Here is a 14,923-nt window from a genome sequence, read left to right as displayed (position 1 = left end):
GATAGCAAAATTGCATTTTATCCACAAGAGTGCAAAGTAATTTCATACAAATTTTAACTTGATGCCTTGAGCTGGCTAGTAGAATTTACCTACAAATAATTATTTTGAATCATAAACATTGAATAGATTGCTGGATTTGATTTAGTTTGATGTTTTATAGTCCGTATTTTGTTCGTGTTGGTGTGGTAAAAAAATTGTGTGTTCACTCGGTGGCAAAGTTTGTTTAACATACGTGCCTTGAAACCCTCGCAACGGTCAAGATTCCACTTTTTGTAAATATTGGAATTTTTCGCTTGCTCGGGTCAGGTTTCAATATTGGCATTGACACGTGTGGTTAAACAACAACTTTGCCCCCTTGTAAAACAAATAACTATAGTTTAAGTTAGTTTATATTAACTTAGGATTTTCAACAACAATATCATCATCCTCCTTGCGTTATCTCGGCATTTGCCATGGCTCATGGCTCTTTGACACCTAATCCCAAGATTTGGCGTAAGCACTAGTTTTACGAAAGCGACTGCCATCTGACCTTCCAACCCGGAGGGTAACTAGGCCTTGTTGGAATTAGTCCGGTTTCCTCACGATGTTTTCCTTCACCGAAAAACGACTGGCAAATATCAAATAACATTTCGCACATAATATCCGAAAAACTCATTGGTACGAGCCGGGGTCCGAACCCGCAACCTCCGGATCGAAAGTAGCACGCTCTTACCGCTTAACAATATATAATAATGTTAATTGTTAAATAGGGAAGAGCGGCGTTACCCAACACGGGCATTTGTTGCTTACAGGGTAGCACCATCCTCTGTATCATATTTCATGTGTATTTTTTGAAATAAACAATTTTGAATTTTTTTTTAATTGTTTTACAGTCACCCCTGTACCACTGTGCCACTGACACCAGCAATAATACATATTTTACACAACGAAGCCCGCAAAAATATCTGAAACTCTCCTATTAGAAATTGAAATAGATATCATACACGAAAGAAAAAACGGCAAGGCCCACTGGTGGCCGTCGACCGCCGACAAAACCACACGCCCGCCCGGCGGGCGTGTAGTCTAGTGGTAAAGGCGTTAGCCGCGTAAGCTGAAGACCCGGGTTCGATTCCCGGCTCGGCCACCAGTGGGCCTTGCCGTTTTTTCTTTCGTGTATGATATCTTTTTTTTTTTTTTTTTTTTCAATTTATTTGGGACAACAAACAGTAACACACAAGTAGAGATGGGTAGGGGTGAGTAAATACTGAGTATTTACCCGTAATTTACTCAAAGCACCGAGTAAATACTCGTATTTACTCATTTGGGTGAGTATAAACTGTTACCTAAAAATAATTTAAAAAATGAGATTTAAGTACTTAGTCGTGTTTATTTTAACTGTGTGGACATGTTTAAATGAGATTTATATTATTAGAAGCTTATGGGAGTCTTAGTTTGTCGAAAAAAAGGTAATCTTTGTGAGAAAAAAATAGTGATAATGTTTAGTTAGCAGTTTTGTTTTAAGAAAGCAGGTATTTACAGTAAAAGTATGAGACTTCAATGAAATTGATGTTCTAGATAACGGCATGACGTTCGGAAGTGATTGTTAATGTGGCACTTACGACCTTTTATTAAGGGTTTTCTAAAGAAAACTCAAAAATGGCTCAGCTGGTGACGTTTAAAGTACTAGTTTTGTGTTTTGTATTATATGGCCAATAATTTGACGGTTTCTGGATATTTTTCCAACAACGAATTCGAAAGTTATAAAGGTATAAACATTATTTCGGCCTTAATTATCGTTTTATTCCAAAACTGTTCATATTATTAAAAAACTTTTTTAGAAACATTCAATTAATTTTTAAAGACCTATCAGATGATGTATAACACACTGGTAATTTCTGAATTTTATTTTTGTGAAAAATAGTTACATGTATGGAGAGCACGTCTTTAAAATAAAATTAATATAAATTTGATTACTTAACTTAGTAGTCGATAACAAAATACACCAATATTTCTAATTTGTATTTCCATTTCAGCACGCGAAATAGTTTATACCCATCAATTTGAGTAAAAACGAGTAAATACGGGTATTTTGAGTAAATACTGAGTATTTACTCGATATTTACTCTTGAGTATTTACTCACTACCCATCTCTACACACAAGGCTCTAATAGAGAATTACAGTGTTAACAATAGTAAGGTGTGAGACCAACAACATTGTCCACCGATTACTAGATTTAACTTAAATCTAAAGTATACAGCGCAAGGTAACAATGATATTGAATTAAAGGTACTTAACAATGGAAATAGTACAAAGGTTTGTGAATACAGTAACGCACTAACACAATTTTATTAACAAATATAGGTACGTAACACGTAAAAGGTAGATAAGAAATTACAAAACAAACGACTGCATTATCAACAATTTTGAGGACAAGTAAGAATGGTAGTAAGTACATAATAGTATGGTCTATTGGAGTGACTTTCAATTTTGTTTATTATTGAGTAATTTAATTAAGTTGTTTTTATATACATTGTCTGACATCATGAAAATGTCAATTTCATTGAAATATAAGTTATATGATTTGACCATCCTGTAAAGGGGATCACGCTCCCCGGCGCGGGTTCGACAGCGCGCATCTGCGAACAGTTGGTGCATGCGAGCAGCGCGTTGTCGTGCCCGCGTCGGCACGCGGCAGCTGAGAGCCCCACTCAGGCTGGGACAGTCGAATTTACTATGACAAAGGTTATATAGGACCATTGCGTCTAGAAAGAGGCGACGGTTTTGTAGGTTGAGTAATTTGTACGTATCGAGAAGCTGCTGGTAGCTTAGACGAGAACGGTAACAACGGTAATGCATGGCACGCAAGAATTTCTTTTGAGCAATCTCTATTGAGTTTTTGTACTTATCATAGAAAGGGTTCCATATCGACACAGCATATTCTAGTTGAGACCTAACCAAAGACTTATATAAATGTAGGTAGGTTGATGGTTGCTTAAAATCCATTCCAAGACGCATGATAAATCCGTACATTTTGAATGCTTTACCAATGATATAGTTGATATGAGAATCTAGATGAAGCTTTGAGTCCAGGTGGATACCAAGATCTTTTATTACCGAAACATTTTCGAGAGTCGATCCGCTAAGGGTATAGGAAGTGGGAAATGGGTTAAGTTTCTTGGTAAAAGTAATTAGTTTGCATTTAGGTAAGCTAAAAGAAAGTTTATTTATATGACAGTAATCACTGAGACGGTTTAAATCACTTTGAAATTTTAAGCGGTCTTCTTCGTTTTCGACAGTGTGGTAAATTTTAAGATCATCAGCGTAAAGTAAAAAATTGCAAAATTTAAAGCAGCTGTCTATGTCGTTAATAAATAAAATGAATAACAAGGGTCCTAATATAGAGCCTTGTGGAACTCCAGAGGTTACATTGACACATCTCGACTCATATCCGTTGACTGCCACTTTTTGTGTACGGTTAGTAATGTAGGATCTAAACCATCTCCACAAATTACCTCGTATTCCGTTGAAATATATTTTTTCTAATAGGATTTTGTGATCTACTCTATCAAATGCTTTACAGAAGTCTGTATATACACTATCAATGCGTGAATTCAGGTCTATACTTCTGAAAAGGTAAGAGGTGTAAATGATTAAATTAGTCGTTGTTGATCTTTTCTTGACAAAACCGTGTTGTTGTGGTAGGATAATGTTGTGTAAACTTGGATACAGAGCATCGTGAACCAGTTTTTCGAAAAGTTTAGATAAAATAGGAAGGAGGGAAATAGGCCCATAATTTTTTACATCTCTCTTGGAACCTCCTTTGTGGACAGGTACAACTCTTGCAATTTTCCAAATGTCAGGAAATGTGCCTTCTTTAAGGCAACTGTTAAAAATTTGATAGAGAGGTTGTGAAATGTTATCAGCAATATTTTTAATGAAAATTGGAGGGATATTATCGGATCCTGAGCCTTTTGATGTATCCACTGTTTTCAGAGCAAGTTTGACAAGATGGATTGGTATATAACGTCATTAATGTGAACATTAGACGGGCTGCTTCTTAATTCGTTAAGATCTAGGTCAGGGGGAATAGTAGACGAAGTGAAAACAGATTGGAAATATTCAGAAAATAAGTTACACACCTCGGCGGGATCACTGGCTGTTACGCTGTTATAAGAGACTGTGCTGGGGATATTGGTAGTTCCACGTTTATTGGCGACAAATGTCCAAAAATATTTAATGTTGGATTGAATATTCGCTTCTACTGATTTCATGTAAGCATTGTAACACACACTTGACTGCCTTTTGAACCGTTCTCTGTAGAGTGAAAAAGTTTCATAGTCAATTTGATTTTGGTATTTTTTCCATTTTACCCAGGCCTTTTTTTTATTATTAAAAATATGTTTTAAAGCAGGAGTAAACCAGGCCGGAAAACGCGACGAATTACTTGGTTTCACAGGAACAAACTTTTTTATGACCTTGAAAATTACTTCATAGAAAATCTGTACCGCCTGTTCCGCCGTGAGACCAAACATTAAACTATTCCAATTAATGTTAGACAATTCATTATTAATGGCATTGTAATCTGCTTTATGAAAAACTAGTTTGGGGTATTAATTTTATTGAATATATTATTGTTACTGGTTATGAAAGGTGTCAATATAGCGAGTGGAGGGTGATGCGGATCAACTGGCACAAGCGGTGCAGCTGCCAATACGCACCTACAATCAGTATCATTAGAAAAAAACAAATCTAGTATTACGAATATTGTATGCAGTTAAAACGTGGTAAATAATCAATTCCGTTGTTTTATTTTTCGTGCATGACACGATCACATTTATAGTGAGCGTCAGGACCCCTGGACCACTACAGATATTTGATGTTTAGTACATACTAAAATTTAGTACCTATTTGATACTATTTGGTACCTGAGTACATATATTTGGTACCTCCACTGATATCGAAAAATCGAGCAAATAAAGTGGCCAGACATTCTGACGTCAGGATGTCTGGACCATTTTTGGTTTACATAGTTCTAGACAACACTACTAATTGATATCTTAGTCAATATTTACTACCTATTTGGTACCTGTCAATATATTTTTTTCAAATTTTTTTGGCGTACCAGAAAAAAGTTATGACGGAATTTAAAGTTGTGAGCCCGGCCGTGCCGTTGAAGTATGTAGCGCCAGTCAAAAGAATAGAGGCAAATCCGCCTGCCCTCCTGCGCGTCAACTTAAAAAGGAATTTATTTTTAGGCACTCGCACATCATCTCTACTGACTAGTGGCATTAATATAGTCGAAATATAAAAGTAATTAGTGTAATTACACTAGTTTTCAACTTTAAATTCCATCATAACTTTTTTCTGGTACGCCAAAAAATTTGAAAAAAATATATTGACAGGTACCAAATAGGTAGTAAATATTGACTAAGATATCAATTAGTAGTGTTGTCTAGAACTATGTAAACCAAAAATGGTCCAGACATCCTGACGTCAGAATGTCTGGCCACTTTATTCGCTCGATTTTTCGATATCAGTGGAGGTACCAAATATATGTACTCAGGTACCAAATAGTATCAAATAGGTACTAAATTTTAGTATGTACTAAACATCAAATATCTGTAGTGGTCCAGGGGTCCTGACGCTCACCATTTATAAATAAATGAAAAATAAAATAGTTCCTCAAAACGTACAAAACACTCATACTCTTCACTTCTTAAAATACTAGAACTAAAAATAAATCGGGTACGGTAGCTTATTACGAATATAATTATTATGCCTATGAATAACAATAGTAGTTTACACATTATATTAAGTAAGTGACACTTTACAGTCAATTTGATGCTTAGCTCATAGAACCTAAGGTTTAATTTTCTCGATGTCACGGGGGCCTTTAATAGCAAGCACGGGTGATGTATTTTTTTTTTTTCTCTTCAATCTATTTCAATTTATAATTTACATTATAGTAGTGTGACTACTTGAAAAAAGAACAAATCAAAAATATTCAACATAATTTTTAAGAAAAAAAAAACCGTCGCCTTTCGGGTTCTGGTGAAAGCTACTTGCGAATGTTGGATTATGTAGAAATGTGTAAGTATTTTTTAAAACTGTTTTTAATGCTTTAATTATTAGATGGCAACACAAATGAATATACGTATAATGTTAAGGTTTGACGAGCTTCCTCAATTCCTCATGAATCCGATTATATTATAAGAAATCGAAGCTTGACAAACTTTGACTTGAAAACTCAATATGCTTAACAAACATAACTAAATAAATGTCACTGTTCTGAACTTAAATGCATGCTTTTCTTACAAAAATACCAAAGTCACTATGAGTGTGCCGTTCAGATTTGAGGAGTTCGGTTCTGACCATCATCAGAAGTTCCACTGCACCAAATGTCACTGTTCTGGACGTAAATGCATGCCGTTCTTATAAAAATACCAAAGTCACTATAAGCGTGCCGTTCAGATTTGAGGAGTTCGGTTCTGACCATTATCAGCAGTTCCACTGTACAAAATGTCACTATTCTAGACGTAAGCGCATGCTGTTCTTATAAAAATGGCAAAGTCACTATAAGCGTGCCGTTCAGATTTGAGGAGTTTGGTTCTGGCCATCATCAGCAGTTCCACTGCACCAAATGTCACTGTTCTGGACGAAAGTGCATGCTGTTCTTATAAAAATACCAAAGTCACTATAAGTGTGCCGTTCAGATTTGAGGAGTTCGGTTCTGACCATCATCAGCAATTCCACTGCACCAAATGTCACTGTTCTGGATGAAAGTGCATGCTGTTCTTATAAAAATACCAAAGTCACAATAAGCGTGCCGTTCAGATTTGAAGAATTCCGTTCTGGCCATCATCAGCGGTTCCACTGCACCAAATGTCACTGTTCCGTACCTAAATCACCATATGTATGCCTTTCAGATTCGAGGAGTTCCCTCGATTTCTCCAGGATCCCATCATCAGAACTGGGTTCTGAGAAAAATGGGACCAATCTGTATGCATCTACATTCAATCAAAAAAAATTTTCAAAATCGGTCCAGTAACGACGGAGATATCGAGGAACAAACATAAAAAAAAAAAAACATACAGACGACTTGAGAACCGTCCTTCTTGAGAGATATGAGGCGACGGTTAAAAATAATTTGATTTGTTCCCTAGTTCTACCCTATTAGTTTTTTCACCACACCAACTGGTAAAGGCTCTCTTTGCTCTTCGAAAACAAATAGAAAATTTGCATTTTATCCACAAGACTGCAAAGTAATTTCATACAAATTTTTACTTGATGGTGTGGTGAAAAATTTTGTGTTTCACTCGGTGGCAAAGTTTGTTTAACCTTCTTGCCTTGAAACCCTCGCACCGCTCAAGATTCCACTTTTTGAACCACTCGCTACGCTCGCGGGTCAATATTGGAATCTTTCTCTTGCTAGGGTATCAATATTGGCACGTGCGGTTAAACAACAACTTTGACCCCCTGTAAAACAAGTAGGTAACTATTGCGGTCTCAACAGTGTAATACATTATTGCTGGTGGCTGTACCGCTGTACCTAACTTTTATATTGAATCACGGAAAAGTAATAAAATGGTAAGTAATTAGAACTTACGAGTATAATACAGCTGTCGTGATGTGGATAGGAAACGTGATTTTTTATTAAATTATTTCAGGGATCCGTTTTGCAGAAGTAGGTACCTACACGTACGGTCAACCAATTTGAATCCTAGGCCACTCTAGAACCCTGTCTCATTTAAACCATGTTCTATTTGCTATAAGAAGTCACATTGACGTTTACTGTGCAAAGGTTCTACAGTGGCCTAGGATTCAAATTGGTTGATTGTACCAATCATGTTGGAATATTTAGGAACCTAGCTAAATTGGTTGTTCAGTATCCACTATAATATGACCTATTTGAGCCCTAGTGGCCTAAGGCCCTAAAACCTAAATGTATTAACTGTACAATTCTGGGATTCCACGAAAACCATCCCTATGGGCAATATATTTTCGCGTACTTACGTACGAAGTATACATACCTTTTTGCAAACAGGTTCTTAAATATCACTGACCAAATTACCATGAATGCGATTTCCTGCACGGGAAGCATGGTCGCGCGATAGACGATAAAATATCAGGCCGTCCCTATCGCACTTACTAATAGTGCGATAGGGACGGCCTGCTATTTTATCGTCTATCGCGCGACCATGCTTCCCGTGCTGGTGTATACAGACTTAGGGTCGGTTGCACCAAACCGCCTGTCACCGTCAAAACGTTCGCTAAATTTTATTGTATGAGAAGTTCCATAGACCTCTGCCGCGTGACAATGATGTGTCTGTTAACTGTGTTTGATGCAACTGGCCCTTAAGAGACCATGGCGTGCCATGGCTGATAATTAACATTTGTATCTCTGTGACATATCATAATCATAAAGCAGGTACTTAAGTTTAACTATTGGCAGCAAATAAATACTAGTTTTATCTTTAGTTTTAATAATATGAAAGAATGTAATCATTTTCATTTATAGTTTGACATTCGTCTTGATTGTTACTGTTAGATTGCAATGGTGCCAATAATTTTAACGATATTTTTTGTCATTGGTTCCTTCTTGTACTGCCATTTCACAAAATACAATAATTATTGGAATGAACGAAATATTATTGGCCCAAAACCGACTTTCTTCTTCGGAAATTTAAAGGATACAATGCTTAGAAGAAAACCATTTGGCCATGTATTAAAGGATATCTACGATATGTATCCGAAAGAAAAAGTGGTAGGAATATTCGTGATGAGGTCCCCAGAACTTTTAATCAGGGATTTAGATGTGATAAAAAATATACTAATAAAAGACTTCGATACTTTCCCGAACCGTGGCTTTGAGTTCAAAACAACTGGTTTTGGAGCGAATTTGTTTCATGGTAATGGTGAGACCTGGCGACTGTTAAGAAGCCGTTTCTCTCCGCTTTTTACTCCAGGAAAGCTAAAGAATATGATGCACCTTTTAAGTGAGTGCGGGGACAAATTTGTGGATTATGTAGCCCGGATCACAAAGTCTAATCCAGAGCAAGAAGCCCACACAATGACACAAAAGTATACACTAGCTGCTATTGCCGCTTGCGCATTTGGCATTGATATTGACACTTTTAACTATGAGTACGAAAAACTTCGTAGGATCGACCGTAAAATATTTACCATACACATCACTCGTGAGCTGGAGATGATGTATCCTGGCATTTTAAAGAAATATGGAGGCTCGCTTTTTCCAAAAGAAGTTATCACATTTTTTATCGATTTGGTGAAAGACGTCACTGAAAAAAGAAATGGTAAACCTACCGATAGAAACGATTTCATGGATTTAATTTTAAAAATGAGAGGAGATAACGTAATTTCTGGACCAATAAAGAAAAACAATGACATTGAGACGAGTTTAGAACTAACTGATGAGGTGATAGCGGCACAGGCATTTAGTTTTTACGCTGGGGGTTATGAAACCAGTGCGTCTACAATGGGATTCTTGCTGTACGAGTTAGCTCTAAACCCACAAATTCAAGACAAGGTGGTGGCCGAAATAAAAGACGTAGTAAAGAAACATAACGGCGAACTGACCCTACAAGCTGTTTCAGATTTATCTTACATGGGCCAAGTCTTCGATGAGACATTGAGAAAGTATCCGATTGTTTCTGATCTAAGAAGAAAAGCTAACAGCGCCTATACGATACCCGGGACTGATATAGCAATAGAGAAAAACCTGTTGATTAAAATATCAGTTCTTGGTATCCATTATGACAAGAAAATATACCCTAACCCTGAAAAGTTTGACCCAGAGAGATTTTCTCCAGAGGTCGCGGCAGCGAGGCATTCGTGTGCGTATTTGCCTTTTGGACTTGGACCTAGAAACTGCATCGGTGAGTCTCATGAGTTGCTTAGGTTATCTTAGAATTGTATTTTGAACTTGTTTAATATTGTATAGCGTTATTCAGGAATTCGTCAAACCGAACTATGAGCAATTGATTATTATCTGCATACGTAAATAACTAGTTACATTATTTTATGATGACTATCAATGGGCTATCATGCTGTTAAATTAAGCCATCCATCAAAGTAGCTTTTAAGACATAAATAATTAATTGGTGGTTTGGGTGAGTGTGCACTGGAAAATGACTCACTTTGTCGATTGTTAATAAAGCCACTTTGTCAGTTTATTCATATAAAGATACAAGTAAATAATTAAATATCGCCTTCATGGTAACTGACAAAGTGGGAAGCGCTGGTAGCCTAGCGGTAAGTACTTGCGACTTTCATTCTGGGGTCGCGGGTTCGAACCCCGGCTCGCACCAGTGAGTTTTTCGGAATTTATGTGCGAAATGTCATTTGATATTTACCAGTCGCTTTTCGGTGAAGGAAAACATCGTGAGATAAACCGGACTAGTTCCAATAAGGTCTAGTTTACCCTTCGGGTTGGAAGGTCAGATGGAAGTCGCTTTCGTAAAAACTAGTGCCTAAGCCAAATCTTGGGATTAGTTGTCAAAGCGGACCCCAGGCTCCCATGAGCCGTGGCAAATGCCGGGATAACGCTTGGAGGATGATGGTAACCGATAAAGTGGGACGCTTTACTAAACTTTATTTGAAAGATTTATATGAAATCACCGAACGACTTGGCTTGTTCCAGAAATGTTGATATTTTGTAATGTGATTTGCGACATGATAATTATCTTCCGTATTTCAGGGTACCGTTTCGCACAGCTACAATCGCGTGTGTGTTTAGCGAAGCTGTTGTCTCATTTTCGGGTGGAACCGTCGAAGAACACGCCCCGTCAATTCCAGTACGACCCTCGACGTATTGTGTTGTACCCCATTGGCGGTGTAAAGTTAAATTTCGTTAAAAGACATTGATATATGTCGACGACGCCACGACAGCGTTACCTTTACTTTAGGCATGTAAAAGTTCAAATAGGATAGGAGCGATAGCGGTATATACATTTTGTAGTATTAAACAACACTTTGTAGTATTAAAAAAAAACTAACACAAGTTATAACTGACAAGTAATTTCGACCGATTTTTATTGTCCATGTTTTACAATTTGTACATTATTAAATAGAGTGTCCTCTAGTTTCATATAGTCCTCGTGAACACACCTGATGGTCAAGTTAATATAAGGAACCTACGTGCCAAATTTGAAATCTCTAGGACCAGCGGTTTCGGCTGTGCGTTGATATGTCAGTCAGTCAGTCAGCTTCTTCTTTTATATATTTAGATAGTCCTCGTGAACACACCTGATGGTCAAGTTAATGTGGAAAATGTGGATAATATTTCGACTATACTCTGTCAAACAAGTCTGTCAGTAAATAAGAACAAAGAAAACTAATATACATCCTTTTCTTTAGGGTGCTATAGAAAAGGATACCTATAGTTTTCTTTGTCCTTATTTACTGACAGACTTATTTGACAGAGTATAGTTGATATTACTCACTATTCTAAATTGTCCCCCTACTGCAGTTCTGTGCTGAAGTACCTATCTATAAGTTCAACCTGGCTATTACATCACACGTACGTATTATGATTATGACATGACAAGCAAGTAAGGATATATTTTACGAGTATGCTAGTAACTAACTTTACATACATACATACAATCACGCCTGTATCCTATAAAGGGGTAGGCAGAACACATGAAACTACTAAAGCTTCAGTGCCACTCTTGGCAAATAAGGGGTTGAAAGAAAACGAAACTGTGACATAACTAACTTTAAATTCTAAAAATGTTACGAATATGATTTTATTAAATGTATTTTTTTCTTGCAAACAGTAAGATTTTATTGTTTAAAAGTATATGAGTATGTGTAGCTTTTTTTTTAAATTTATAATTATAAACAAAATTCAATTCATCTTTTTAAACAAAAAGACAATTTATTTGAAACACATCTGTACTGGAGAATCAGATTTTATGTTTTGTATGAATTAATGGATTAATTTTAATTATGATTTAGTTTGTTGTAGACCTTTTAATTTTTTATTGTTATATGTCATATACATATTATTATTTTAGTTATAGATACACTGGTTTTAAAAATGTTGTAATTTAAATTGATTATATACAAGTTCTCCTTAGCCACCTCATAATACCTATCCTATGAAACTGAGTGGAAAGAAGATAATAATACCAAGGATAGGACATAAATACACAATCACATATTCTCATGTTACAAATAAAGTAAAATGTACTGTAGGCAACCAGAGTTTTCCATTACATTCAAAATAAAAGCAATAAGAAAATAGTTATTTGTTTGGCAGGAAAAATTTGCTGTAATGATACCTGATATTGATACCTGAGTTTTCGGAAATTCGGTGGCTTTTATACCTAAACTTCGACTGGTTCGACCTCAGTACCTACCCCGCGTTGGTGTTGCGTGGTATAGAGGCAGGCTCATTTTAATTTTGTTAAATTTAGATTACATAATTATATACATATTAAGTATTTCAATAACATATTTTAGTTGTTGCTTTTTATAAAATAAGGGTTTTTTGTTGTAGATTCCGCGACACCTAGGTATGGTAACAAAATTGTTTAAAATAATCTTAAGCTAAATAATTTGACATTTAGAACTATTTTCCTGTCGATTTCTACAATCCTGGAATCCCGGGACCTAAATAATAAATAATAATTTTTACACAGATTGACTGAGGACCACAGTAAGCTCAAGAAGGCTTGTGTTGTGGGTACTCAGACAACGATATATATAATATATAAATACTTATATACGTAGAAAACATCCATGACTCAGGAACAAATATCTGTGCTCATCACACAAATAAATGCCCTTACCGGGATTCGAACCCGGGACCGCGGCGTAGCAGGCAGGGCCCCTACCGACTGCGCCAGACCGGTCGTCATAATGAAAACAATATTTTTATAAGAAGCCAACTCCATACTGGCTGAGTTGTAGGTATAAAAGCGAATTTCCGAACCCTACTGAGTAATCCAAAAAGATTTCGATATTAAAACACAAGCATACAAATGTGGAATCTTAGGCAAGCAAGGGTTTCATGGCACTAATAGACATATACATATAATTCAAAGCATAAAGGTCAATTCCACCACCCATAGGACCTCAATAATAATTAATATTAATCCAATAAAGGTATCTTTATTTGAACAGGTGTCCATTACCAGTAATGTATGCATTTACGTCAAGGATGAGTTACTCCTACAACACTTGTATGCACAAATGAAATTATAGTAATTAACATAATAAATTTATAGTGTTCAGTGAAAACAAAATGATTAATCAATATTGCTAACCCACTGAACTAAATCATCTTTCTACTGATATCACCGATGAACTACAGTATGGGGTTCTTCAAAAAAGGAATGTACAAGTTTCTGATGGGTCGGCAACGCGCACGTGACACCCCTTGAGTTGCGGGCGTCCATAGGTTACGGTGACCGCTTTCCATCAGGCGGGCCGTATACCTGTTTGCCACCGACGTGGTATTAAAAAAAAAAAAAACATCAAAATAGGACGTACGTCGTACAATAAGCTATCCCGTCTTGTAACAGTTTAAAAAATAATAGACATTATTCTTACCTGAGCAAATGTCTGTGATTCTTGAACAGGCTACTGCTCCTGACCGTGGTTCTAAGTAAGGTTGAGGTATTCATCTTCCAAAAATAATTCGGCAATGGCTTACTGCACTAACTTTCTCCTGGTTAATGACCGAATTCCTGCAGTTATTTAGGATCTTATAACAGTAAATGAGTCACACAACTAAATTTGAAAAGTTAAACAGCATGACAATAATGCCGTTCTGTAGCGAGCACTCGGTAAACAGATGTAAATTGCTATTAATTGTAAAATATCTAACGTTATTTACTATTAAATTATAAAACACTCGACTGTAACTGACTACTTTTCTTCAAGTTCTCTAAGTTCTGACACTTCAAAGTGACTTAGTGTAAGTGGCATTTATGTCAAAACTGTCAATGTCACTTGTTTTGGCATTGTGTTATCGGATCGGTTTAAAACGTGTCTCAAATACAATATATTATTTTTTTCAAAATTTTTAACATGTATTTCTCATTTATTTTGATATGTTATTTCTCTTTCGTGTCATGATATAAAATATACGTTTATGCTAAAAATTGTGCATATCGTTCATGAATCCAATACCTTAAACAGTTGTAATTTTATAAATCTAGAAAAAAAAACATGCTGCCAACTTAACAACTCATTGTTTATAATAATTATGAACATCAAGGAGTTGGCTCATTTAAATATGACACTGTAGGTTAGTCTGTGGAAATACGTCATACATAATGTCATAAATTTTCCGCGTTAAAATCAAAATCAAAGACGGGTTTTATTTTAAACTTGTAAATTTCTTAATCAGTTATAAGTAAATACTTAATCGGTATTTCGTTATCGTCAGTACAAACAGTAAGGAACAAAATCTCAACAATGTTTAGCAAAAACGTGGAGTCGCAGGAAGTTCCAATTTTATGGTTGCTTGAATCATTTAAGAGTATCTGGCACCAACTGGCTGGCTGGGCAGGATGAAAGTCATCATTTTAACAGTGCTGAGCAAACTGAAGTAATTATGGTAAGTCTGAAAGTTTTATTTTAGTGTGTAGAACTTGCTGTCTAATGTAGGTACGACCGGTAATAGGTTCATGTCCGAACGAATCTAGGTGTCTCTAATCTAGGTATATTACCTAATTACTGCAATAAAACTATTCCTTATGTAAATAAAGTATTAAATTGTTGAGTGCGTGTTTGCACAAAAAGGCAAATATCAAAGTCATTGGTAAGGATGAGTAACATTTGACACTTGTCCTTAGGTTATGTTTCATTTATTCAGTATTGCATTGTCATGTACATAATAGGTGTATTTTCTTTACTTCATCACAAGTATTATGCCTTTACTGGGTTCAAACCTACCATCACAGGCAGGCT

General features: G+C 36.0%; 3 protein-coding genes across 4 annotated transcripts in view; 2 read left to right on the top strand and 1 right to left on the bottom strand.

Annotated features, from left to right (window-relative positions):
* The window catches only part of LOC125234404 (farnesyl pyrophosphate synthase-like), a 32,438-nt gene extending 18,549 nt beyond the window's left edge, over positions 1-13,889 (bottom strand). For both annotated transcript variants that reach the window (XM_048140630.1, XM_048140631.1), the window contains exon 1: positions 13,559-13,889. In XM_048140630.1, coding sequence (XP_047996587.1) covers positions 13,559-13,632 — 74 coding nt within the window. In that variant the 5' untranslated portion in view covers positions 13,633-13,889. The remainder of the gene's footprint in view (positions 1-13,558) is intronic.
* LOC125234402 (cytochrome P450 6B5-like) lies at positions 8,535-10,878 on the top strand. Its single transcript, XM_048140628.1, has 2 exons — positions 8,535-9,876; positions 10,698-10,878. Exons 1-2 carry the CDS (start codon positions 8,535-8,537, stop codon positions 10,862-10,864), a joined length of 1,509 nt encoding a protein of 502 aa, XP_047996585.1. The 3' UTR covers positions 10,865-10,878.
* Positions 13,890-14,351: 462 nt separating the features above from the next.
* LOC125235021 overlaps positions 14,352-14,923 on the top strand; it is a 78,685-nt gene continuing 78,113 nt past the window's right edge. Inside the window, exon 1 of the mRNA XM_048141471.1 lies at positions 14,352-14,570. The gene's annotated coding sequence lies outside the window, so the exon portion shown is untranslated. The remainder of the gene's footprint in view (positions 14,571-14,923) is intronic.

Source organism: Leguminivora glycinivorella, chromosome 16 (genome assembly GCF_023078275.1).
Source record: "Leguminivora glycinivorella isolate SPB_JAAS2020 chromosome 16, LegGlyc_1.1, whole genome shotgun sequence".
Taxonomy (NCBI): Eukaryota; Metazoa; Arthropoda; class Insecta; order Lepidoptera; family Tortricidae; genus Leguminivora; species Leguminivora glycinivorella.
Note: the sequence above shows the minus strand (reverse complement) of the source record. Positions and strands in the feature narration are given on the sequence as shown.

Coding starts and splice junctions, on each gene's coding strand:
- LOC125234402 (XM_048140628.1), top strand. CDS start 8,535: ATGGTGCCAATAATTTTAACGATATTTTTTGTCATTGGTTCCTTCTTG. Junction 9,877..10,697: donor TGGACCTAGAAACTGCATCG/GTGAGTCTCATG, acceptor TCCGTATTTCAG/GGTACCGTTTCGCACAGCTA.